General features: G+C 42.6%; 1 protein-coding gene across 3 annotated transcripts in view; it reads left to right on the top strand.

Moving 5' to 3' along the window:
- Positions 1–25,287, top strand: part of LOC121543659 (metabotropic glutamate receptor 8) — a 239,230-nt gene that overhangs the window by 131,393 nt on the left and 82,550 nt on the right. For all 3 annotated transcript variants that reach the window (XM_041853701.2, XM_041853702.2, XM_041853703.2), the window contains exons 4-6: positions 18,766–18,901; positions 19,111–19,265; positions 19,639–19,776. In XM_041853701.2, coding sequence (XP_041709635.1) covers positions 18,766–18,901; positions 19,111–19,265; positions 19,639–19,776 — 429 coding nt within the window. The remainder of the gene's footprint in view (positions 1–18,765; positions 18,902–19,110; positions 19,266–19,638; positions 19,777–25,287) is intronic.

The raw sequence follows: 25,287 nt of genomic DNA, 5'->3' as shown, positions 1-25,287 counted from the left end.
TATACAAGAATCTAATAGAAAAATACTATCAGTGTGCTGGAGTCTGGTGTAGTGGTCTAAGCTCCTTCCTCTGGACAACATATGCTCCCTCGACACGGGCTGGCAGTCTCTGCCCTTTACCACTTTGTCTTCCTATCTGTACTTACAGTGCCTTCAGAAAGTATTCATACCCCTTCACTTATTCCACATTCTGTTGTGTTACTATGGAGGACTAAAAGTGCCACAATTAAATAAATAAATACACCATTAAATAATTACTTAAATGTGTCATTAATTAATTAAAATTAGAATTAAATACATAAATGTGTTATTAAATGTGTCATTAATTAATTCAAATACCGATTCATTTTATGTAAAATACATATATAATTATTTCACTATTTACATTTACATTTCATGATCCTGCATTGCAGTGATTCATGAATTACTTAAAACTGTCAAACTGACCCATCAAAGTCAGTGGGCGGGGCTAACGCGAATCTAGTCTGATCCATTGCTTTGGTCTGAAGTAGAGTAGGCCAACCTGGATAGAGACAATGGAGGATCTCCGTGAACTTTCCAGGGAGTTGGTTAGAGACATTTTAAACTTAGCAGAGGATGTAGAAGCAGGACCTGCTGACCCAGAGCATGTAGCTAGTAAAGCAGAGGAACTTATTGAAGTTGTTGGAGTCATTTCCGCACTTTCCGACGAAGATATCGACCACAGAGTGATTGCAAATCTAGAAGAAGTTGTCCACCGCTTCTCTGGTACCAGGGCACTTCAGGCCCAACACACACAGGGACCGGGGCGTTTGGCGTTTGACATACCGAGTGCAGTTCTGGAGCATCAACTTCTTTGTGGAGTTCCCGCAGTTCAAATTGCAGCGATGTTCGGTGTGTCAAAGAGGACCATCAGGAGGCGCATGCAACAATACAGTTTAAGGTATTTACACTAAATTCATGAGTTTTCTGTTTATGAATTGCTGCTCTCATACACTCGGAAAGAATATGACGTTTAAGGTAACATTACTTGATGTTGTGTTTTTCTTGTTTGTACAGAAAGACAGATCTCTATTCAGCTGTGAATGATGAGGAGTTAGACCGTATTGTAAGTGAAATTCACAGAAGTCATCCAAACACCGGCTACAAGCTAATGCGTGGTCACCTGAATGCAAGAGGTGTGCATGTTCCAAGTGAGTAGATAATAATATGGGCATTATTTAAATGTATTTTTAATTTGGAGCTCTGCCCCTTTGAAAGGTGAAGGAAGCCCGCTTATGGAAAGACATCGCCTCTGAGATGTAGAATGTGTAGAAGAAATGTGAAGAGAAACACACATTTCAGGACGGCTGACTTGTATCATCAGGATAGACATGTCCTGTGATTTTTAGCCTCCTGTTTAATAGAGGTGGAACAATATCTGACAGTAATATTCTCAGCTGTCCGGATGTGCCCCTGCTGTAAAGGGTATAATATAATCATAGAAAAGCAAAATATCATAGGAGGCAAAAATCTCAGGTCATCTCTGTTCGAGCATGTGGTATCTATCTATCTATCTATCTATCTATCTATCTATCTATCTATCTATCTATCTATCTATCTATCTATCTATCTATCTATCTATCTATCTATCTATCTATCTATCTATCTATCTATCTATCTATCTATCTATCTATCTATCTATCTATCTATGTGTGTATATATATGTATATGTGTATATATATGTATATGTGTATATATATGTATATATATGTGTGTATGTATATATATATATATATATATATATATATATATATAAATATATGTATGTATGTATATATATGTATGTATATGTATGTATATATATATAAATATATATATGTATGTATGTATATATGTATGTATGTGTATATATATATATATAATTTTTATATATGTGTATATATATGTGTATGTATATATATATATATATATATATATATATACATACGTATGTATGTATGTATGTATGTATGTATGTATGTATGTATGTATATATATATATATATATATATATATATATGTATGTATGTATGTATGTATATGTACAATATCTGACAGTAAAGTACATTTTTGAAGCTGTGGTGGTTCTGTAATAGTTGACTGTTTTACACACATTATTTATTTTATTATGACACCACTATATCCTCAAAATAAGTAGCCAGTGAGTGTGTGGTTATTCATTTTAAATTCCTCCCCCTCAGTCTCAAGACTGCAAGAGTCTTTACGCAGAGTCAATGCAGAGGGAGTCTACATGAGACGTCTGAGGCTGCGTGTATTAAGGCGACGGCAGTATTTTGTTCCTGGCCCAAACTCTTTGTGGCATATAGATGGCCACCATAAGCTTATCAGGTCAGTGATATTAGCAGATAAACAATGCATCTTTCTATATGTTTCATTACAATTGTTATACAATAAAGTTATATTTTTTCATGTGTTTGCAACAGGTGGAGATTTGTTGTCCACGGTGGGGTGGATGGATTCAGTCGTTTAGTGGTCTACCTGACTGTGGCCGGCAATAATAGAGCTCATACGGTCTTACAGAGCTTTATCGCCGCTGTTGAGCAGTATGGGCTGCCATCAAGGGTACGGTCTGACAAAGGGGGGGAGAATGCAGATGTAGCAGAATTCATGATCAGAAGCAGAGGTACCGACAGGAATTCACACATCACAGGCAGAAGTGTCCACAATCAGCGGTAAAGAAATATGTTTGGCAACTAGGCTCACACAACTAACATACTAGTTGAATGTACTTTAGCATATGTCATAAATTAACAATTTCTCAATTTTATCCTAAACACAGAATAGAGAGGATGTGGAGAGATGTTTATGAACATGCCCTGGACCTCTTCTATCAGATCTTTACTTCATTGGAAGATCAGGAGACACTGAATCCAGACAATGAAGTCCATCTTTTCGCTCTGCACCGGATTTTCCTTCCACTGGTTCAGCAAAGCCTCGACTCTTTTCGAGATGCTTGGAACTTCCACGGTCTTAGAACTGAAAGGAATCAGTCACCACAGCAACTCTGGAGAAGTTACAGAGAGCAAGGCCCTGAGGAGGATCCTACTGAGGTTAACAATGAACTTTAAACACTTTCTTAAAATTGTTTCCCCAAAGGAATTATGGGAGAAAAAAATGGTGCTAAATGTGATACTTTAAATGAAACATTTACTATAGATTATTGTCTCTTTAAAATCTCCCGAGCTTTTAAAGATCAACCTGTGAGCTGTAGTTTCTACAGTGCATACTATGCAAAGCTGTATTATTTTAAAAAACTGAATAAGTAACATTTCATTTCTCACTGCCTTGGTGACCAAAAATAACAATCTTGTGTAAGGACATGTCAAACTAGTTTTAAGTACAAGACTGATTATGCTTGTCATCCATTCAGGTTCCTGAAGAATATGGGATCGATTGGAACGGACCTCACTGCCTTCATCGAGGCACTGTGTCAGTCCCCGAGGTTCAGCTGGCCCGTGAGCTCTCAGATGAAGAGGTTGCAATTTTGCCAGCTCCAGGAGTTTCTGTTACTGATGCACTTAGACTATATGTAGAGACTGTGGAAGTGTTATCAAGAATCTTAGACTGATGTCCAACCCATGTTTTTATTTGTTGTGTTAGAACAAGCAAGGAAAAACTGAAAGTTTACTTTCCTTTTAAAAGAAAGGAAAAAAGCTGTTTCTTTGAAGCTTCCTGTCTCATTATGGTCCACAGAATGACTAACATGAATGCTGTACTGTTAGCACTGAAGGTGCAGAACAGTTTGATTTTAGTAAATGGAAGAAAAAAAAGTCAACTACTGCACAGTGTGTTAATGTTTTCAAAGACACTGAACTTGTGTCAATTCATCTGAACTGTGTATGCATTGACATTAGGGCTGGGCAATATGGAGAAAATCAAATATCAAATTTTTGACCTAACACCTTGATGTCGATATTGCAACGATATTGTAAGGTTGACAATTGGTGCATTCACAAAATATCTTCCACATTTAGATTTCGGATAAATAACTATCATATTGTGGATATAATGACTAAGTGGTAAAAGGCAAATAATAGAACAGCTAGAACAGTCTGGTAAGTTCAGAAAATGACATCACTTTACTGTAATGCAGCCTTTGAAACCAGGAAAAGACTAAACTTACCATGTAACGATATTACACTTCTTCAAAATCTAATGGTGCTTTTCCATTACATGGTACCTACTCGCCTCGCCTCGCCTTTTTTGGTTTTCCATTACGAAAAAAGTACCTGGTACCTGCTAACATATACTTTTTTTAGCACCTGCTCAGTCGAGGTTCCAAGCGAGCTGAGGCGAGCCGAGAAGGTAACTTTTAGACATTTTGTCCTGCACCTCACACAGCGTCTCAACATTGGGGCTAGCAGGACCGAGTCTTCTCTTGATTTTTAGCCGTTGCAATGAAAGTTCTGTTTAACCGTGTAACTAAACCAACGTAGAGGTGAATAGCGCCACCCAGTGTATTGGAATGTGTTCAGTAGCTCTGCATCAATCCATTAGCCGGAATTGATTTGTCTTGGCTTGATGCAGAGGGTAACCAATCAGGCGTTAGGTTCCGCCTACCAACTTTTGATGGGTCAGTTTGACAGTTTTAAGTAATTCAGGAAGCACTCCAACGCAGGACCATGAAATGTAAATGTAAATAGTGAAATTATTATATATGTATTTTACATAAAATGAATCGGTATTTGAATTAATTAATGACACATTTAATAACACATTTATGTATTTAATTCTAATTTTAATTAATTAATGACACATTTAAGTAATTATTTAATGGTGTATTTATTTATTTAATTGTGGCACTTTTAGTCCTCCATATGTTACAGCCTAGATTAAATAAATAAAAATCTCACCCATTTACATACAATACAATAATGACAAAGTGAAAACATGTTTTTGGAAATGTTAGCAAATTTATTGAAAATGAAATAAATAAACATCAAATGTATGTAAGTATTCACACCCCTGAGTCAATACATGTTAGAATTACGTTTGGCAGCGATTACAGCTGTGAGTCTTTCTGGGTAGGTCTCTAAGAGCTTTGCACACCTGGATTGTAAACTTTTTGCACATTATTATTTTTCAAATTCTTCAAGCTCTATCAAGTTTGTTATTGATCATTGCTAGACAGCCACAAGTCTTGCCATAGATTTTCAAGCCGATTTAAGTAAAAACTGTAACTAGGCCACACAGGAACATTCAACGTCATCTTGGTTAGCATTTTTGTCAAAAACAACTTTATATCGAAGGAATGCCTTTGATTTAGTGGCCTGCAAATGTGCAGTTCGGCGCGAGACGACCGTTAGACCCGATGACGTTTTTCTGCGCATGAGCTTAGCTAGCCAACGTCGCCATGATATCACCTGCAAGTGTGATCGGGGATTTCTATTGGACAAGCAGTTTTAGCCTATCTTCATATTGTACTGTCTTTGACTTCTCTCTGCCCACCCTGCTCAGTGAAGGACCCCACAGGTGTCCACTAAGATTGCCTGCAGGCTCCTCTCATCAGGATGATTTAATAAGAAATGGCTCTGTATGACAGTATATGCAGATGACATGTCACACTGCCACATAGCTCAAAGGGTGGTAATGTAAATGTAATGGAAAGTAAATCGTCCTTTTGGGAATGGCTCTCCTATGACTCCGGGTTATGGTATGACTGACAGATTCCATATGCTTCCATATGCCTCCATACTTACAGTTCCAAAATTCCATATACAGTTCCATAATTCATGACATCATCCAATTGACTAGTAATAAGTCAGAGTTTATCTTAATTCACAATTGACATTGTTGTTGAACTTGTTTGCCATTACTCAGTTATTATGTGCCATCACTTCATCTTGTCTATGTTGTGCACATCTGTTGTCAGAATTACATTACTGAAACGTTATTACAACATTCCCTCATGAGATGCTGCCTATACTGACATGGAGCAGGTAGACAGGCGAGAAGGAAGAGAGGGAATTAGAGGGAGAGAGAGGGAGAGAAAGAGAGGGGCAGACAGGTAAAAGTAGAGATAGAGGGGAGGTATGAGAGAGTGTGAAAGAGAGAAAGGGGAAAGGAGAGAGAGAGAGAGAGAGAGAGAGAGAGAGAGAGAGAGAACGTCATAGAGGTGGTGTTGAGTTGACAATGCTCTGTAGAACCATGTTCTGCTGTTCGCTCTCTGCAGTATTTCCTGTCCCTTTCTGATAGGTTTAATCAACAGGATAAGGCTCTGTGAGATTTCATTAGTGCCTGGCCTCAAGGCTCTGGGGGATGGAGCGATGGTGGGAGCGATGGAGGGAGTGATGGAGAGAGGGGAGAGATATAATGGGTTTTTATGGGATATCATTGGACCTGAAATTAGAGGACCACATAGGAGCATTCTCTGGTTGTGTCGCAAATGGCACCCTATTCCCTTTATACTGTAGTGCACTACTATTGACCAGGCCCTATGAGCCCTGGTCAAAAGTAGTGCACTATATAGGGAATAGGGTGCCATTTGGAAGGCATCCTCTGTAACAGCCTTCTCGCCCTAAGATCAGAGTTCAGCATAATGCACATGTATCACACTGCATCACAGTAGAGAAAAATCCCCACAGAGAAATTACTGGGCAGGGCTTGTAATAAACGTTGCCCCAAGGCACAGATTTAGGATCAGATTAGATTACCCTCCCCTATCCCTTACCATAACCACTGGGGAAGATGCAGAAATGGACTGGTTATAGGCCAGTTCAGGCAAATGCCAAGTGGGCCAGTCCATCTCCAGTGGGCTGGTCTAAATTGGGAAAGAAATGACCGGAGTGATGCTAAAACTGTTAAACATTGCCCTAAGGCACAGATCTAGAATCAGCCGTGCTGCAGTAGTGGCTAACAGAGGGATTATGTACAGTCAGGTGACCCCAAAAAATATATTTATACTGTATATTGGCACCGTTGATAAAGATGAGCAACAAAAGACTGTATAAAATAAATAATACAAATACTGAGGTATATTGTATGCCCCCCAAATGTTTAATTTAATTTAATACTAATACATTTCCTCAGAGAAAGAGATACAAAAAAAAATAATCTCTAAAAGATAGAGGTCAAAATTATTGGCACCCCTGTTTTCAATACTCTAGCACCCTCCCCTTGCGAGGTTAACGACACTGAGCCTTTTTCTAAAATGTTTTATGAGATTGGAGAACACATTGAGGGATCTTGGACCATTCTTCCGTACATAATCTTTCCAGATCCTTGATAGCCTTCGTCTCCGCTTATGGACTGCCCTCTTCAATTAAAAACACAGGTTTTCAATGGGGTTCAACTCCGGAGACTGATATGGCCATTACAAAATGTTGGTTATGTGGTTAGAAAGCTACATTTTGCAATGTAGCTCAGTATTTGTATTATTTATTTTTGTTAATCTTTATCAAGGGTTCCAATAATTGTGGACCTGACTGTATGTTTGGCATGAACAGTGACAGTTGGAAGAGTTGGCAAAAAGTTTCAGATCTATTCTATTCTATCTCCTCTGACCGCCGTTGTCATGCCATGACAAACATATTGTACAGTATGTGTCAGTGATAGTCAGAGGATTTGGCTAAAGCCACAGGGAGGGCTCTTGTCTATCTGTGAGGACATCAGTCAGAGTATTCCCCTACTCCCTCATCTCTCTCTCCTCTCAGGGTATTCTACTACTCCATCCTCTCTCACTCCTTTCACTGCCTCTGACTTTGACCTTATTAAAGCTAAACCAAAAGCCAATACTCTCTACAGAGGTCATTTAGCTCTACCATTATTGGCCGTTCCATGTTCGCTCACTCTTTCTCTCCATCCATCTCTCTCCCTCTCTCGCTTTACCAAACAGAGAGGCCTCTGTTCAAATATCGTCTGGCAAACACACATCCCATCGTGTGTGTGTGTGTGCCAAGCAGCTTCACATGTGTTAGTTGACAAGTGCATGGAGGGTAATGTACAATGGAGAGCACCTGGCACAGAGAGAGGACACACACAGAGAGAGAGACAGAGAAAAGGATGAGAGAAAAAGAGGGAAGATCAGAGGAGGTGTTGGAACAGCGGGATGCATTGATGCTTCCATACTCAGCATGCATCGACAGTATAGATTAGAATAACTAACTATTTGGATGATGCATTTGATTTCTTCAGTGAATAAACGTTCTCCCTCTCCCTCTCCTCTCTCCTCCCACTCTTTTCTGCCCCCTCTCCTTCCACTCTCTCCCTCCTGTCTCTTAACCTTGGCAGTTCAAATAAGTCAATTGTAATATTTCCAGTCCAAGGTGTTTCACCAAATGTACTCTATCCAGCGTCAGATAAGGTCATTTGAGGTTAAGATTCAAAATGGCATAATGAATGAATCCATTTACCTCCCCTCCCCTCTCCCTCCATCTCCCTCCACAATGGAGAAAGAGTCCATGCACAACCGAAATATCAATATTTGAATAGTCCATACAATGTTAACACCCCATCAATCTCGCTAGTGCTACATTAGCATAACACACAATAGTAGCGTGTAGCAGGTGAACGTAGCGTAGCGCTTTTAGCGACGTCCATAATGGATTCACTGGGCTGGTTCTTTACGATGCTATTCAGCAGCATGTTTGCAGTAATCACAGTGATGTTATCAGTGACAATAGGCAGTGCCTCCATCTCCATTCAAATGGCATACAGCCACCTCTCACTCTTCTCTGCTCTGCTTTGGGAGAGAGACATGCAGAGATTTTTAATAGAGACAAATTATGTTTTTTATTTATATTTCCATATTGCCGGCTTGTATTTTCCAGTCAGTCACTGTGTGTTGGTGATAATGTGTTGTTACAGTGATGTTATGTTTATCTTTCCCAGTGTGTGTGGGAGTTGATGGTCGATAATGGTGTCTCTCAGATTGTGGTGGGTTCCTCTCAATCGTTCCTCGCCTCCTCCTGCCTCACCGGAAAGGCAGGAGGCGAGGGCTGTGGCTTGGCTTGGGGTGGTGGGGTGAGTTGAGGGGAGGTGAAGGAAGTGAGAAAGAGAGAGAGGGGAGAAAGAGAGCGGAAAGAGAGACGAGATTGAAAGAGAGAGAGAGGTAGAGGGAGAGGGAGAGAGGACGGCGCTATCTCATCCCAAGATCCCATTTCATCCGTGGATCTGAGCGTGATGGGTGTTCTGTCTGATAGGAGTGTGTGTGTGTGTCTCTCTGTGTGTGTGTTTGTGTGTGTCTGTCTCTGTGTGTGTGTGATAGTATGGCTGTGTATCTGATATTAAAGCCATAGCTAATGCTACAGGTCAGGATCATCTGCTCTAGCCAGCTGTAAAGCCAACTGTAGGAAGTAGAGCAGAGCTGTAATATGTCTACTGATCTTTCAGATTCAGAGCGGACAGACAGTAATCTTTTTCACCCAGACTGACCTGGGTTCTCCTCCCCACTCCTTTCCTCTGTGTATGTGTGTAAGAGTGTTAGCGTGTACAATGGGTGTACAAAACATTAGGAATATCTTCCTATGATTGAGTGGCACTCCCTTTTGCCCTCAGAACAGCCTCAATTCGTCGGAGCATGGACTCTACAAGGTGTCGAAAGCATTCAACAGGGATGCTGGCCCATGTTGACTCCAATGCTTCCCACAGTTGTATCAAGTTGGCTGGATGTCCTTTGGGTGGTGGACCATTCTTGATACACACGGGAAACTGTTGAGCATGAAAACCCCAGCAGCGTTGCAGTTTTTGACACACTCAAACCAGTTTGCCTGGCACCTACTACCATACCCCGTTCAGGGGCACTTAAAACATTTGTCTTGCCCATTCACCCTCTGAATGGCACACATACACAATCTGTGTCTTTAACCTGTCTCCTCCCCTTCATCTACACTGATTGAAGTGGATTTAACAAGTGACATCAATAGGGGATCATAGCTTTCACCAGGATTCACCTGACCAGACTATGTCAGAGAAAGAGCAGCTGTTTCTAAAGCTGGGTTATGCTTTGTGGGCTTGTCTGAAGCGCAGCTTAGCTTTTTTTTGTCATTAATCCTTTTCGAGGCAGCTCTGCGGAGTGGTCACTAGCTGTCACAGCCACAAAGTCATAAAATAAACCTAACCCTAACCTTAACCCTAGCCTTAACCACACTGCTAACCCTAATGCCTAACCTTAAATTAAGACCAAAAAGCACATTTTTGTTTTCATGAATTTTTACAATATAGCCAATTTTGACTTTGCAGCTGGCCCATCTAGGGGAAATTGATCAGTTCTTCCTCCAAGACAAGACTCATGACAATAAGCAGGCAGAGGTGATGGGAATTTGACCTCCTTGCCTGCTGTAGCTAGAAATCCCTCCTATTCACCGGGGGATGAATCCATCTAGGTGGCAAAGATGGGGAGAAAAAGAGAGAGGGATGAAGAGGAAAGGAAAACTGTCTAAACCCAGGCTTGTGGATGACCTTCAGCACCTCGGCACCTCAGCCCTTCAGGTGTGACTGGACTCCAAAATACTGCATATATCCCCCCACTCAACACCTGACATCCTAGATCCTCTCTATTTCCCCCTCACTCCTTGGCCAGGGGATCAGAGGGAGATTGATCAAACCGATCAGAACTATTGATAACATGGTTTGAGGATTGAAAGCCCTATTGGCATTAAGGCTTCCTATAGATGCAGTAACATTGCACTGTCTCGGTCTCTGGGTGGTGTCTAGTATCCTGCTATGTGCCAGGAGTTTAATCTCCTCTGTTCTCTCTGTACCTCTCCCTTCTCCTGCTCTCCAGCCTCTCTCCCTCTTCTTCCCCTCACCCCCACACTCCCTCTCCACCTCTCTTCCCTTCTCCTCCTCTACACCTCTACCCCTTCTCCCCCACCCACTTTCCTCTACCTCCTCACCTCTCCTCACAGCACACAGAAAGGTGCTGACATCAGCCAGACTGCCAGAGTTCTCTGATGAAGACAAGACTCCACAGTCCTCCCTAGACACACAGACCTATTGTCTGAGAGAAGGAGAGAGAGAGAGAGGGACAGGGAGAGAGAGAGAGAGAGAGTTTGAGTTTTTATAAAACCTTTATTTTATACTCAAGTGTTAACACAAATAATGGCACACTGCCTTTTCAGAAATGAAACAACAAATGTCAGTCCTAAATAAAAAAATAATTTGTTTTTTAAATTAAAATACGAAAAAGCATACATATACTGTACATTCAACTCATTTCATCAACAAAAAATAGTTTCCCCTCCTCCACAAAACAAACCGCTCCTTCATAAGCCCACTTCTCCTCAAGCAATGAGAGATCTTTTACAACCGAGAAGAACTCAAAATTCACTTGTATTCTCGCTTTCACTAATCCTTTAAAAACACATCTTACATCCTGCCCATATCCCGTGTCTATCTTATGTTTCCTACTCATAAAGATTGACATCTTAGCTTGTCCCAAAATAAAATTTAACAGTAGACATTTTATTTTCTGTTGCTTACTATATTGAAACCCCAAAATAAAAACAGTGTTCTTGAAAATCTCCCCTATAGCTTTAATCAAAGACTCCAGCATTTCCAAGAGAGGCTTTATCTTCTCACACTCCATAAAACAGTGAAAGATGGTTTCTCTTATATTACAAAAAGGACATCCATCTCCAATATCTGAGTCAATAACAGATACAAAAGCATTAACTGCAATGATGCCATGCAAAACCCTCCATTGCATATCACCAGTACCCTTTTGTAACGGAGGCTTGTACAGTGCTCTCCATCCTGTCATCAATGCCCAATTTTACCCTCCATGGAGTGTCTTTTCTATTTTTCAATGTATCTTTATTCAACACCCCTATATAAGTATTTCCATTCACCTCATCCAAACCCACCTCTTCCAACCCACTCAAATCCAGTAATAACGGCTTTCTTTCTGACTGGGATATTGGGTGTAATCCCTAGTCTTGGAAATTAGACGTTTTCATCTTGTACCTTCTTCTTGTGACTATTAAGCATACCCCACTCTTCTGCTGACAGAGCCTTCCTGCAGCTTCCCAGCAGTTGTCCGACAATCCTTTCCGACCTCACCCCCAAATGTTCAGCCACCCATCTTCCATCCATTAAGGTGGGCCCAGCCATGGCCATTAACTGTTTTAAGGTGATGATTTTGCCCTTCACCAGAATCTTGGAGAAATGTGGAACAGCTGCAGTTGTACAATCCAGTCTTGCCCCATACACCAGAGGTTCCTCCAACAACCAATGCACTGACTCCACTGAAGTGCGTCTGGACACCTTCATTATGCTCCACACCCTAAGAAGGCCTCTGTAAAACAGAGGTACTCCCTCCCTAGAAATCTGGCTACTATCAACCAAAAATAAAGCCTTCTTTAAACCTAATCCCCTCTCCAAACCACATTTTCCGGTCCATAAAGCAACCTTTGAATAAACTGAAACCGGAAAGCAGCAGCCCTTCTAGCAAGATGTACAAGACCTTGTCCCCCCTCCTCTTTTGACAAATACAAAACACTTTGTGGAACCCAATGATATTTATCCCAAAATAAATCTACAATAATCGCCTGTATCTTAGCCAGAAGGTGGCTCTAAAGCTGATAACCGATGCCACAGTGCAGAGGCAACCACATTGTTAACTATAATAGTGCACCCCCTATATGATATACAAGATAACAACCAACGCCATCTCCTCATCCTCCCTTCCACCATTTCAACCACCCCAATCCAATTTTTTTCCATTGTTCCCTCATCTCCTAGGTACACTCCAAGATACTTAAAACCTCCCTTACATCATTCCAGCCTCCCCTCAACTACCTCTTCAACCTCATATGACAAAGGCAAAAACGCTTTTGAGAACAAGATGGCCACACCCCCACTTTTTGAGTTTTTATGACTACACGCCACTGCCCCCCTTCACCCCCCCTTAAATTATTCCTCTTACTCCTTGGTACTTTGAAAACAGCTGCTTCCTTTTCCATTATTTCAATCTCCTCTTGACATCCAATTTAATTTTCCAGCACCACCTCAGCGACCGCAGTCAATCTCACCGACTGTTTCCCCTCCCTCTTTGTTCTGATCTACCACAATTGCCCCCGTAGCCACACTGCTTTCCTTTCCTACTTTTCCAACCACATCTGCCCACCTTCTCCCTTCCCCTAACCCCTTAGCATGTTCATCCCTTCGCGGTGGTACATTAGCTGCACCAGCACTAGAGCTGCTACCGGGCTCTGCGCGCTCGGTCTCGGGACAATAACGAACCAAATGCCCCATTCTGCCACAGCCAAAGCATTTCATTGATTCAGGAGAAGCGTAGAAGACATAACCAAATCTATCAATCTTAAAACTGAACGCTAAATTCAGTTCGTCAGTGTCCTTCTTTAAAATCATATGCATTTGTCTCCTATGAGACACGACATGTTTCAGCAAAGGAGATTTGCATCCAAAAAGAACCTTCTTTATTGTAGATACAAGTTGACCATGACGAGATAACTCTCGCTCCAACACTTCATCTCTAACAAATGGTGGCACATTCTTCGCCGGATTCATAAGAGGAAATACCGACGTCTGTGTCCCCCGCAACACAACACCACACTCAACTATCGTATTCACCTTTTCAATGGAATCTAAGAATATCACTACAGCGCTATTCATCCTTGAGGCTGATTTTATGCTATCATACCCAATGATAGCACCCACTGCTAAGTTACTTTCTTCCACTGAACACTCTGCCGCAGCAAGAATCTATACTCCATGCCGCCGACAACGTTTTTCAAACTCCAAACCTCCGCGAGTGGCCATTGCAACCTTCCCCACCCGCTGGTTGTGCCCTCGAGAAAAACAACCTCAAATATACCACCACCCCTATACGTGCTTAATGATAGTTAGACAAGATAACCTTAAAACAACTAAACTAATCAATATATATATATATATACACAGCGAAACCCAATAGAGTGAAAATAATTCCAGTCGCTCTCACAATCACTCCTGCTTCACGACTCACTCCCAGCATGCACTCTGACGTGAGAGAGATATGAAGAGAGAAGGAGATTTCCTGTTTGGCACGCATGCCAAACGCACACACACACACACCAATTGCACCAGCTACTTCAAAGGCCCATGTTCCTCACCCCAGGGCTTGTAGCTAAGTGTGGCGTGGAAGTAAACTTTTATCCTTTTATAAACCAATGTGAGTGTTTAGAGCCGCGTTAAAGATGTTTGTGTGTGTGTGGGAGAGAGAGGATACTCAGCTGCCTTGTTTGTATGTGTGTTGATGTTTGTGTGTATGTGTGTGTGTGTGTGTGTCTGTGTCTGTGTTTGTCTTTGTGTGTTTCTATCCGTGTGTGTGTTTGTGTGGATGTGTTTGCGTGTGTGTGTATGTGTTGATGTGTGTGTGTGTATGTGTTGAGATGTGTGTGTGTGGGAGAGAGAGGAAATGCAGCTGCTACCATTTTAACACTGTCATAGAATCAATTAACTACCAGGCAGAGAAAAACAACAAGCTGTCAAAGTCACACTGCAAAATTAGACATTCATCCACGTGCTCCTAACATCAAATTTCAAAGTGTTTTTGTTGCGCCTGCTGCTCTGTATTGTTCTATTTCTCTAAACGTCAATTTACAAAGTTAAGGGTTAAATTTAGGCACTCATTCCAAAGGGTTAAGGTTTGGGATAGGGTTAAAACCAATGATGTATATAAACCCTGGATTGCTGATGCTACTGTATGTATTGGCCATTGAGAGGCTTGGAAGCCACCGGTCGGCCATACTGGCACTCCCCAGTAGGAGCAGTCCTCCATAGGAATGAATGGAATTCTACAGTATTTCAATTAAACGTTTCAAGGACAAAATTACATGTATTTAAGTATTTTTGGGTTGTAGTGTAACATTCATATTTTTTTTTTCATTTGTATGTTTAGCTCACATAATATAATTTAAAGGTATGCATTAAGGTGTATGTACTAGAATAAATGTGGCAAGAATGTAGACATTAATAAATGCATTTCTATAGCTTCCAAAATATGTTTTACAACGGTGGGGGAGTGCCAAGATGGAGGCACGGTGGCTTCAACACAGCGCCCCTTATCAGTCATCTAGTGTATATATAAACCATTGGTTAAAACATCAAGTTTAGACACTCATTCTGAATGGTTAAGTTAAGGGTTAAGGTTTGGGATAAGGTAAATAAAAATAAAAAATAAATATATATATATATAAATATACATAAAAAAACAGTGTCCACAACTGGGATCGAACACACAACCTTCTGATCCAGAGCCATGGGATTACATCTATCCAACCACCCCTTATTCACAACATGTTAGTAAAACCCAAGCCTGTTTGATGGTAATAGCGCTCACTGTTGCCCCTAGCGTCTGGTTTTGAAGGCATTTCCCGACGTCCTCAGGACTGGATAGACGTCCAATTTCGTCTTCAATCTTGAACGATCTCCCTGGAGAAAAAACTCAGCAGTGCTGTGAATCTTGAGGCCTGGATAGGGTTGCACAATTCCAGGACTCGGGAGAGAATACAGAGTCCTCCAACCAGGATTTCTGGAAAACCTGGGAATTTTGGGAAAGTTACCAGATTTATGTATCAACATCAGGCCTGGATATATGAATAGTCTAGTTATAGGGAGATGTTTGGGGGGTTGGTTCTACATGGATGTCTGTCTGTACATTACATGGTTTCATACCTCATCAAGTACATGATGCTCTCTATCTGTCTGTCTGTCTGCTGCAGACGTTTCATGTTAATGAAAGTCTGATGTATGTGTGTGTATGATGTTTGTTTGATGTGTGTGTGATGGATGTGTGTTTGACGTTGGATGCTCTTAGTTGCTGTTAGATGTCTGGCAAAAGAACATGTTTTATTATCCTTGGCTATATGTCAGCTGAAGATGAGTGGGCTACATAGACAGCTTTCCTAATTGAGTGTGTGTGGGTGGACTTATGCAGGTGCGTGCTTCTCTGAATGTATTCTTTGTAAATCTGTGACTGCAGCATGTGTGTTTGTGTGAGTGTGTGTGCATGTGTGTCGGTAGATGTGGTGGGAAGCTTCAGCCATACTGAGGAGGTCCGAGAGAGCTTGCAGTGGCACAGACCCATCATGCTGAGTGTTTGTGTGTGTGTGTGTGTGTGTGTGTGTGTGTGTGGAGGTGTGTGTGTGTGTCAGTGTGATTGTGGAGGTGCCCACATTCAGGCTGAGAGAGAAATGAGAAGTGCTCGAGGTTTGTAGTGAGATGTTTCGTAATGAATGATTTATCAGCAGCACAGCTCGTGCCTCTCTCCTCCACACACACACGCTCACACCACACAGAAATGCCCCGTCACCATGACAGCTAGCGCTTTGAAGCTAAACTTATTATCCATTCTACTTACCGGGAGGGAAACCCTGTCAGGTGATAGGGGAGGAGCTGTTTGAAGTCAGGCCTCCCAGCAGGTAGGAGCACTCCTAGTGATGTCACAGCAGGAAGAACACACACACACACACACACACACACACACACACACACATACATACACACACACACACACACACACACACACACACACACACACACACACACACACACACACACACACACACACACACACAGGTCCTCTACTGCTGCAGGAGTGGGTTTTAATGGGGAAAGACTGAGAAATGTTGGAGGAGAGAGAGCAGCGGGAGATGAAAGACAAGAAGGAGTATAGAGAAGAGGCAGAGAGAACAGCGATCTTGTCAGCGTTCATAATTCAATATGTTAGTGGGGTAATGAAACAGGAAAAAAAAACTCATTGGGAGAGAGAGTTCATTATCCTGGGAAGAGATAATGTGGTCCAGCTGGATAATGTGGAAACAAGCTGCATATAATTATCAATGAATAGAAGCACTTTACACACCCTGATAAAGGCTCTAGCTACAGTATCTTCCTGATCACGGGAGGTCAGATGGACTTCGACACGTCATGTTTCATAAAGCACTGATAATCAAATGATTAAAGAGTAAATGCAGAGAAGGAGGCCACTGTTGGAGTAGCAGGCCTACAGAGTATGTTTCAATGGGCCCTGTGTAGCTCAGTTGGTAGAGCATGGCACTTGCAATGCCAGGGTTGTGGGTTCGATTCCCACGGGGGGCCAGTATGAAAATTTTTTAATAAAAAAAATGAATGTACTCACTAACTGTAAGTCGCTCTGGATAAGAGCATCTGCTAAATGACTTAAATGTAAATTAATTACTGTAACTCCCACTGGGGTGAGATTATCCTAGGTATGTGTGTTTACTGCCTTAACTTCTACACAAACTCCCACTGTGAAACATGTTCCTGAATTGCTTTACTCAGTAGCTTGTTAGTGGTTTTCTCTTGGAGCTGTGTGTCTGTAGGGCAGGTGTACTGACCGCTAGGCTGCTGTAGTGGAGCTGGTGTCACCACAAGGGTGCACTACAATACACTCAGAGCCATCCATAGCCATCTCTCTCTCTCTCTCTCTTTCTCTTTCTCTTTCTCTTTCTCTTTCTCTCGCTCTCACTCTCTCTTTCTCTTTCTCTTTCTCTTTCTCTTTCTCTTTCTCTTTCTCTTTCTCTTTCTCTCTCTCTCTTTCTCTGAGATGTTCTGCAATGCTGGGTTCTCTTTAAGCGATGGGGTTTGTGTGTTTGTAGAAAACATACTCACACTGGTCCCTACCTGTTGATGATAACAAGTACCATCCATAAAAAAATGAAGCGTTTGAAAGTTAACTCTGGGTGCATAATAATTTGTTTTTCTTTGATAAACAGTTTTTCGGCACATGAAAGAGCAATTTTTCAGTTTTTGGAAATCGGGACCAGGCTTTTAGAGTGTGAATGAGAGAAACCACTATGAAATTAATGTTAATTGAATTGTGATCGAGGCTCTGTTTATTCAGAGTGTAATGACTATGGTTAGTTCACATGAGAGATGAGTTGAGAGATGGGTTTGAAGGTGACAAACAGCCCAGTGACTGACATGAATGACAAAAAATGGATACATGGTATTTTGAATATGTTGTCAAAATTGTTGGTTGAAGGGTCAAATAAATTGACATGGAAGATACAACTTTAATAGCACAGTGGTGATGCAGATGCTTTGTCTGTATTTGGGAACCTTTCTCCTCTATGGGACAGTTATTAATGACCTATCAATCCCCAGTACAACACATTGCGTAGCCCTATTATGAAACCGACTGCAGTGAGGAGCAACAGAACAGAAGCAGGCCTGTTGGAGGGTGTCTCACACCAGCCATTATTCTAGAGAGGGCATTCATTTGGTGCTAATTAGTCTTTTTCTACAGGATTTTGTGTGTGTGTGTGTGTGTGTGTGTGAGTGGAGAGAACGCTGCTCTGATTAAGTACAGTAATACAGAGCTCCGCAGACACTACAGATGTTCATTTAATGGCCTGGAACTTAATGAGACTGGCTGAGGAGACTCCAACACACACACACACACACACACACACACACACACACACACACACACACACTCCCCCATATCACGTTTCAAGTTATTAACAGCAACATTAAATATTAAATATGGCTGTGTGTGTGTGTGTCCGCTCCAATATGTCCTGTCATGCTGTGTTTGTATAAATCCTGGTTCTGTGCGCTGGCGAGAAGGCAACAGGCTTCCACTTCAGGATTAGGGATGTGACCAACAACACTAATAGCTCTCTTTGTCTTTCTCTTTCACAGCAGTGGGAGTCACAATGCTGTTTACAATGTACTCATATTGATGAGGATGATTCAGATACTAATATATTCTCCTTCTTTTTCTCTCTCTCTCTCTTTCCCTCCCTCTCTCCCTCTCTCCCTCTCTCCCTCTAGGTGGGGTGTGTATAGCCCAGTCTCTGAAGATCCCGCGTGAACCTAAGCCAGGGGAGTTTGATAAGATCATCATGCGTCTGCTGGAGACGTCCAACGCCAGGGCTGTCATTATGTTCGCCAACGAGGACGACATACGGTATTTTGTACAGCCCCCCAAAAAACACACAACTACACCTATACCTCTATAGCCTATCCCTACACCACTACATACACACCCCTGTACCCTTATACCCCGATATACCAAGTGTCGGTCGTGACTCTAGTCCTGACTCTTTCTCTCTCCCTTCCTCTTTCTCCTTCCCCCTCTCCCTACCCCCTTTCTCTCTCTTTCTATCCCTCTCTCAGGCGTATCCTGGATGCGGCCAAGCACAACAACCAGACTGGTCACTTCCTGTGGGTGGGGTCAGACAGCTGGGGCTCCAAAATCTCTCCTGTGATTGGCCAGGAGCTGGTGGCTGAGGGAGCTGTTACCATCCTGCCCAAACGAGCCTCCGTGGACGGTACAGACAGAAGCCATTTTAGATGATAGTGTTTTGAGGGGAAAGAGTTAAAGACACAGTATACCCTCAACAAGGTTGACATCACATCATACCAGATGTTTACAGGTCTGTATTTACATGTTATGTCACTCACTGACCCCTCCTCTACCCCCCTCTCCTCTCCTCTCCTCTCCTCTCCTCTCCTCTCCCTCTCCTCCCTCTCTCTCCTCTCCTCTCTCTCCTCTCCTCTCCTCCTCTCCTCTCCTCTCCTCTCTCTCCTCTCCTCTCCTCTCCTCTCCTCTCCTCTCCTCTCTCCTCTCCTCTCCTTCCTCCTCCTTCCTCTCCTCTGTCATGTCCCCCTTCCTGTCTTCCTTCCTCCCCATCTCCCCCACAGCATTTGACCGTTACTTCCGGAGCCGCTCTCTGTCCAACAACAGAAGGAACGTGTGGTTCGCTGAGTTCTGGGAGGAGAACTTCGGCTGCAAGCTGGGGATGCATGGCAAGCGCCCCGGAAGCCCCAAGAAATGCACAGGTAAGATAATATGGCACTGGAGCACAGGAGGATGGGTATTGGCTCAGTACAGTGGTGAAGGGTGGGTAGTGTAGGCCAGAAATAGTAGTAAAGCAGAGGAGTATGGGTAATGTAGGCTGGCAGAAGAGTTAATGCCCTATAATCATCCTTAGACAGACTACTTAATATTAACTCTGTTCACACGTCATTGAGCATGATAGCTTTACTCTCTAAGGAGAATGGTTTGTTCTATATGAACACCCTCTGTGTGCTCAGAGCTCTGTGCAAATAACATGAAATGATATGTAGAGTACAGTAGAGCCCCTTGGCTGGTCCTGCATGGATGAGTCTGGAGAGAACTGTGTGTGACAGTGTGTGTACACAGTCTGTGCAGTTTGGGCTTGTAGAACAGTGTTTGTTGGTGTGTATAACTGTGTGTGAAATAGTGTGTGACAGTGTGTGTTCACACAGTCTGTGCAGTGTGGGCTTGTAGAATGGTGTGTGTGTATCAGTGACAATGTGTGTATCGGTGTGTGTCGAAACACAGCTGATATTTTGGTTCCAAACGACATTTGGAGGTTTTCCAGTGTCTGACTCCATCACAGCTCGCTAGCCCTGTGTCCTGAAGGTCCACTTATACATGTGGTGAAGAACTGTGGCAGTCGGTGCTGTTTAAGATGAGGGAGGACGGTAATTTTTTTTCATGAGCATGGCTTTATTTCTATTACAGCATATTGCATGACTGTCATTCATATTCCATTCACCCAGCTCAATGTAACATCGCTAGGTTTAGGCTACTACATGATACTCAAATTTGCCCTATTCCCATCATGAGGTTGCTACAACCTAGCCTATGAATGAAAGTTTACAACGTAGGTGCACACAGGTCGAGAGAAAAATTTGAGGTGACAGACAGTGACACACTCAATACCGCCTTGCACACTCTTGCCTGCATCTAGCTGATCTACCGTGTAATCGTTAGTCCAACAGTTGCAAACAAGAGTTTCTATTGAACAAATTCTGTTATGTTTATCCCCATTTTGTTCCGTTTGCTTCCGTTTAAGAAACAGAAATGGCAGAAAGTACCCCTGATTACGCATAAACACAGTTCACTTTCATAGCAGCCACGTTGTATTCCTTCTTGCATCTATGCGCTCTCTTCCTCTCACCTTTTCCCTTCGCTTGTGGACTTCAATGCAAAACACATCAGCTGTATGTGACCAGGCAAAAAAAACGTTCCAAGCCAAACCATAACCACTACACACAGCCTACATCGTTGTCACCATATTAGCTAAAGTAACGTCATAGTCAACGTAGCTAATAGAACTAACGAGTTAGTAAACAAATCCGCTACAATCAAGCAGTTTAGAAGTTACACCGGCGGGCCCCGGTGGCAATAAATTAGTAAAACCAAAAGCTTACCATGACTTGGAAGAGTTCCAGTGTTGTGTTGGATAGTCATAGCCAACTAGCTAACATAGCATCCCTCTGTTTGAGCCGGGACTTTGAGTAGACTGAACTAGCTAGCTGCATTTGCTAGCTAAGTAAGTGAAAGTGAAAAAAATGACGAATTCTCTCTCTCTCTCTCTCTCTCTCTCTCTCTCTTGCTTGTCCTTCATTTTTGAACTATTGTCTTCCTCTCTCTTTGAGTCAACTACTCACCACATTTTATGCACTGCAGTGATAGCTAGCTGTAGCTTATGCGTTCGGTACGAGATTCAATTTCTGATCCTTTGATTGGGTGGACAACATGTCAGTTCGTGCTGCAAGAGCTCTGATAGATTGAAGGACATCCTCCGGAAGTTTTTAATTACTGTGTAAGTCTATGGAAGTGTGTGAGAACCTTGAGCCACCTAGGTTTTGTATTGAAGTCAATATACCCAGAGGAGGACGGAAGCTAGCTGCCCTCCGGCTACACCATGGTGCTACCCCAGAGACTGCTGTTGGGGCTACTGTAGACCTTCATTGCAAAACAATGTGTTTTAATCAATTATTTGATGACGTGAATATATTTAGTATCGTTTTATCTTCCACTGAGGAGAAACCACTGGTAAAAAATAGCAATGACTTAGAGTGAGGTCACAAAAGTTCCAAAAGAATAAAGACATTTCAAATGTCATATGATGTGCAAATAGTTAAAAGTACAAAAGGGAAAATAAATAAACATAAATATGGATTATATTTACAATGGTTTTTGTTCTTCACTTGTTGCCCTTTTCTTGTGGCAACAGGTCACAAATCTTGCTTACTGTGATGGCACACTGTGGTATTTCACCCAATAGATATGGGAGTTTATCAAAATTGGGTTTGTTTTCGAATTCTTTGTGGATCTGTGTAATCTGAGAGAAATATGTGTCTCTAATATGGTCATAAATTTGGCAGGAGGTTAGGAAGTGCAGCTCAGTTTCCACCTCATTTGTGGGCAGTGTGCACATAGCCTGTCTTCTCTTGAAAGCCAGGTCTGCCTACGACTGCCTTTCTCAATAGCAAGGCTATGCTCACTGAGTCTGTACATAGTCAAAGCTTTCCTTAAGTTTGGGTCAGTCACAGTGGTCAGGTATTCTGCCACTGTGTACTCTCTGTTTAGGGCCAAATAGCATTCTAGTTTGCTCTGTTTTTTTGTTAATTCTTTCCAATGTGTCAAGTAATTATCTTTTTGTTTTCTCATGATTTGGATGGGTCTAATTTTGTTGCTGTCCTGGGGCTCTGTGGGGTCTGTTTGTGTTTGTGAACAGAGCCCCAGGACCAGCTTGCTTAGGGGACTCTTCTCCAGGTTAATCTCTCTGTAGGTTATTACTTTGTTATGGAAGGTTTGGGAATCACTTCCTTTTAGGTGGTTGTAGAATTTAATGGCTCTTTTCTGGATTTTGATAATTAGTGGGTATCGGCCTAATTCTGCTCTGCATGCATTATTTGGTGTTTTATGTTGTACATGGAGGATATTTTTACAGAATTCTGCATGCAGAGTCTAAATTTGGTGTTGTCCCATTTTGTGAATTATTGGTTGGTGAGCAGACCCCAGACCTCACAACCATAAAGGGCAATGGGTCCTATAACTGATTCAAGTATTTTTAGCCAGATCCTAATTGGTGTGACGAATTTTATGTTCCTTTTGATGGCATAGAAGGCCCTTCTTGCCTTGGCTCTCAGATTGTTCACAGCTTTGTGGAAGTTACCTGTGGCGCTGATGTTTAGACCGAGGTATGTATAGTTTTTTGTGTGCTCTAGGGCAACGGTGTCTAGATGGAATTTGTATTTGTGGTCCTGGCAACTGGACCTTTTGTGGAACACCATTATTTTTGTGTTACTGAGATTTACTGTCAAGGCCCAGGTCTGACAGAATCTGTGCAGAAGATCTAGGTGCTGCTGTAGGCCCTCCTTGGTTGGGGACAGAAGCACCAGATCATCAGCAAACAGTAGACATTTGACTTCAGATTCTAGTAGGGTGAGGCCGAATGCTGTAGACTGTTCTAGTCCCCTCTCCAATTCGTTGATATATATGTTGAAGAGGGTGGGGCTTAAGATGCATCCCTGTCTCACCCCACGGCCCTGTGGAAAGAAATGTGTGTGTTTTTTGCCAATTTTTACTGCACACTTGTTGTTTGTGTACATGGATTTTATAATGTCGTATGTTTTTCCCCCAACACCACTTTCCATCAATTTGTATAGCAGACCCTCATGCCAAATTGAGTCAAAAGCTTTTTTGAAATCAACAAAGCATGAGAAGACTTTGCCTTTGTTTTGGTTTCTTTGTTTGTCAATTAGGGTGTGCAGGGTGAATACGTGGTCTGTCGTACGGTAATATGGTAAAAAGCCAATTTGACATTTGCTCAGTACATTGTTTTCAGTAGGGACATGTACGAGTCTGCTGTTAATGATAATGCAGAGGATTTTCCCAAGGTTGCTGTTGACGCATATCCCACAGTAGTTATTGGGGTCAAATTTGTCTCCACTTTTGTGGATTGGGGTGATCAGTCCTTGGTTCCAAGTATTGGGGAAGATGTTAAAGAGTTTAAGTATAGCCAATCTCTCTCTCTCCTCTCTCTCTTTATCTATCTCTCTCTGCTCTCTCTCTCTTTCTTTTTCTCTTTCTTTATCCTTTATGTCTATCCCTCACTCTCCCTCCTCCCCTCTATATGGGGAATAGGTTGTTTTAGTGTTTGTAGCGTGTATCGGGCTGAATGGTTATGTGCTGTGTTATTGTAGCCAGTGTGTTTGTGTGTGTGTGTGTGTGTGTGTGTGTGTGTGTGTGTGTGTGTGTGTGTGTGTGTGTAGGGGATAGAGTTTTAAACAGTAAGCTGTGTGAGCAGTTTTATCTGCACCTGTCGCAGGCTGCAGGAAAATCATACACAAACAGCTGAGTCAGCAGCACCTCTTGACATCAGTATGACTGTGTGTGCTTGTTTGTTTAGTGCAACACTTTTAATCCAGGTGGTTCTCTTTGAGCTTGTGTATAAAGCTGGAACATGCCCTCTCTCTCTCTCTCTCTCTCTCTCTCTCTCTCTCTCTCTCTCTCTCTCTCTCTCTCTCTCTCTCTCTCTCTCTCTCTCTCTCTCTCTCTCTCTCTCTCTCTCTCTCTCGCTCGCTGTCCTCTCATTTTGAAGCCACTGTAGTAGGCGCTCAGCCAAAGGTAGATAGGGGCCAGTGCTCTGGTGACTGTCCCTGGTGTGTCTGTTTATGGAGAGCCCTGTAGTGGCGTGGAGTGTCAGAGTCGATTAATTTCTAGTGCGAGAGTTCATGACCTTCGCAACATCAACACGGAAACCAATCAGCTGCCTCGGCTCGATCCTGCTGTTTGGGGTCATTGTCGTGACAGCTAGCAGAGTGTGTGTGTGTGTGTGTGTGTGCGTGTGAGCCCTCTCCACCCCTCTCTTGTCTTTCTGCTGAGAATACATGAATACAGTGAGCTAATGAGTATCACCCTCTGACACAACCCTATAGACCTCAATCAACACTTGTATTTACAACGTACACACACGCACACACACACACACACACACACCATGTTGAGAATCTCTGCCTGAAATGTCCTGGAAGTTCATCAGAGTCTTGGATGATAACAGAGGGAACACAAGTCTCTTTTAGAGTGGTTGATTCTATATCAAAACACTGCTCACAGAAGCACTGGGGAGTAACATCTTCTTTTCTTTATTCCTGTGTGTGTGTGATGGTCTGAAGGATGGAGCCGTCAGCAGTCTGAGAGCTAAAGCTGCCTGATCCCTCAATTTATCACCCAGTTGTTGCTGCGCGGGGTGATTTCCTCACAGGGGCCTAAACGAATCCGCTCACCGGTAAACGGGATTGGCTCTGACAGAGGCAATGAAGCAGAGGTCCACACGCTGGAATTAGGGCGCAGGACAGCCAGGCAGAGAGGGAGGGAGAACACAGGCAGGCAGACAGGCAGGGAGGGAGGGAGAACAGGCAGGGAGGGAGGGAGGGAGAACACAGGCAGGCAGACAGGCAGGGAGGGATGGAGGGAGGGAGAACACAGGCAGGCAGACAAGCAGGGAGGGAGGAGATACAGGCAGGCAG

Source organism: Coregonus clupeaformis, unplaced genomic scaffold (genome assembly GCF_020615455.1).
Source record: "Coregonus clupeaformis isolate EN_2021a unplaced genomic scaffold, ASM2061545v1 scaf0025, whole genome shotgun sequence".
NCBI lineage: Eukaryota > Metazoa > Chordata > Actinopteri > Salmoniformes > Salmonidae > Coregonus > Coregonus clupeaformis.
This window is presented reverse-complemented; position numbering and strand designations above follow the sequence as displayed.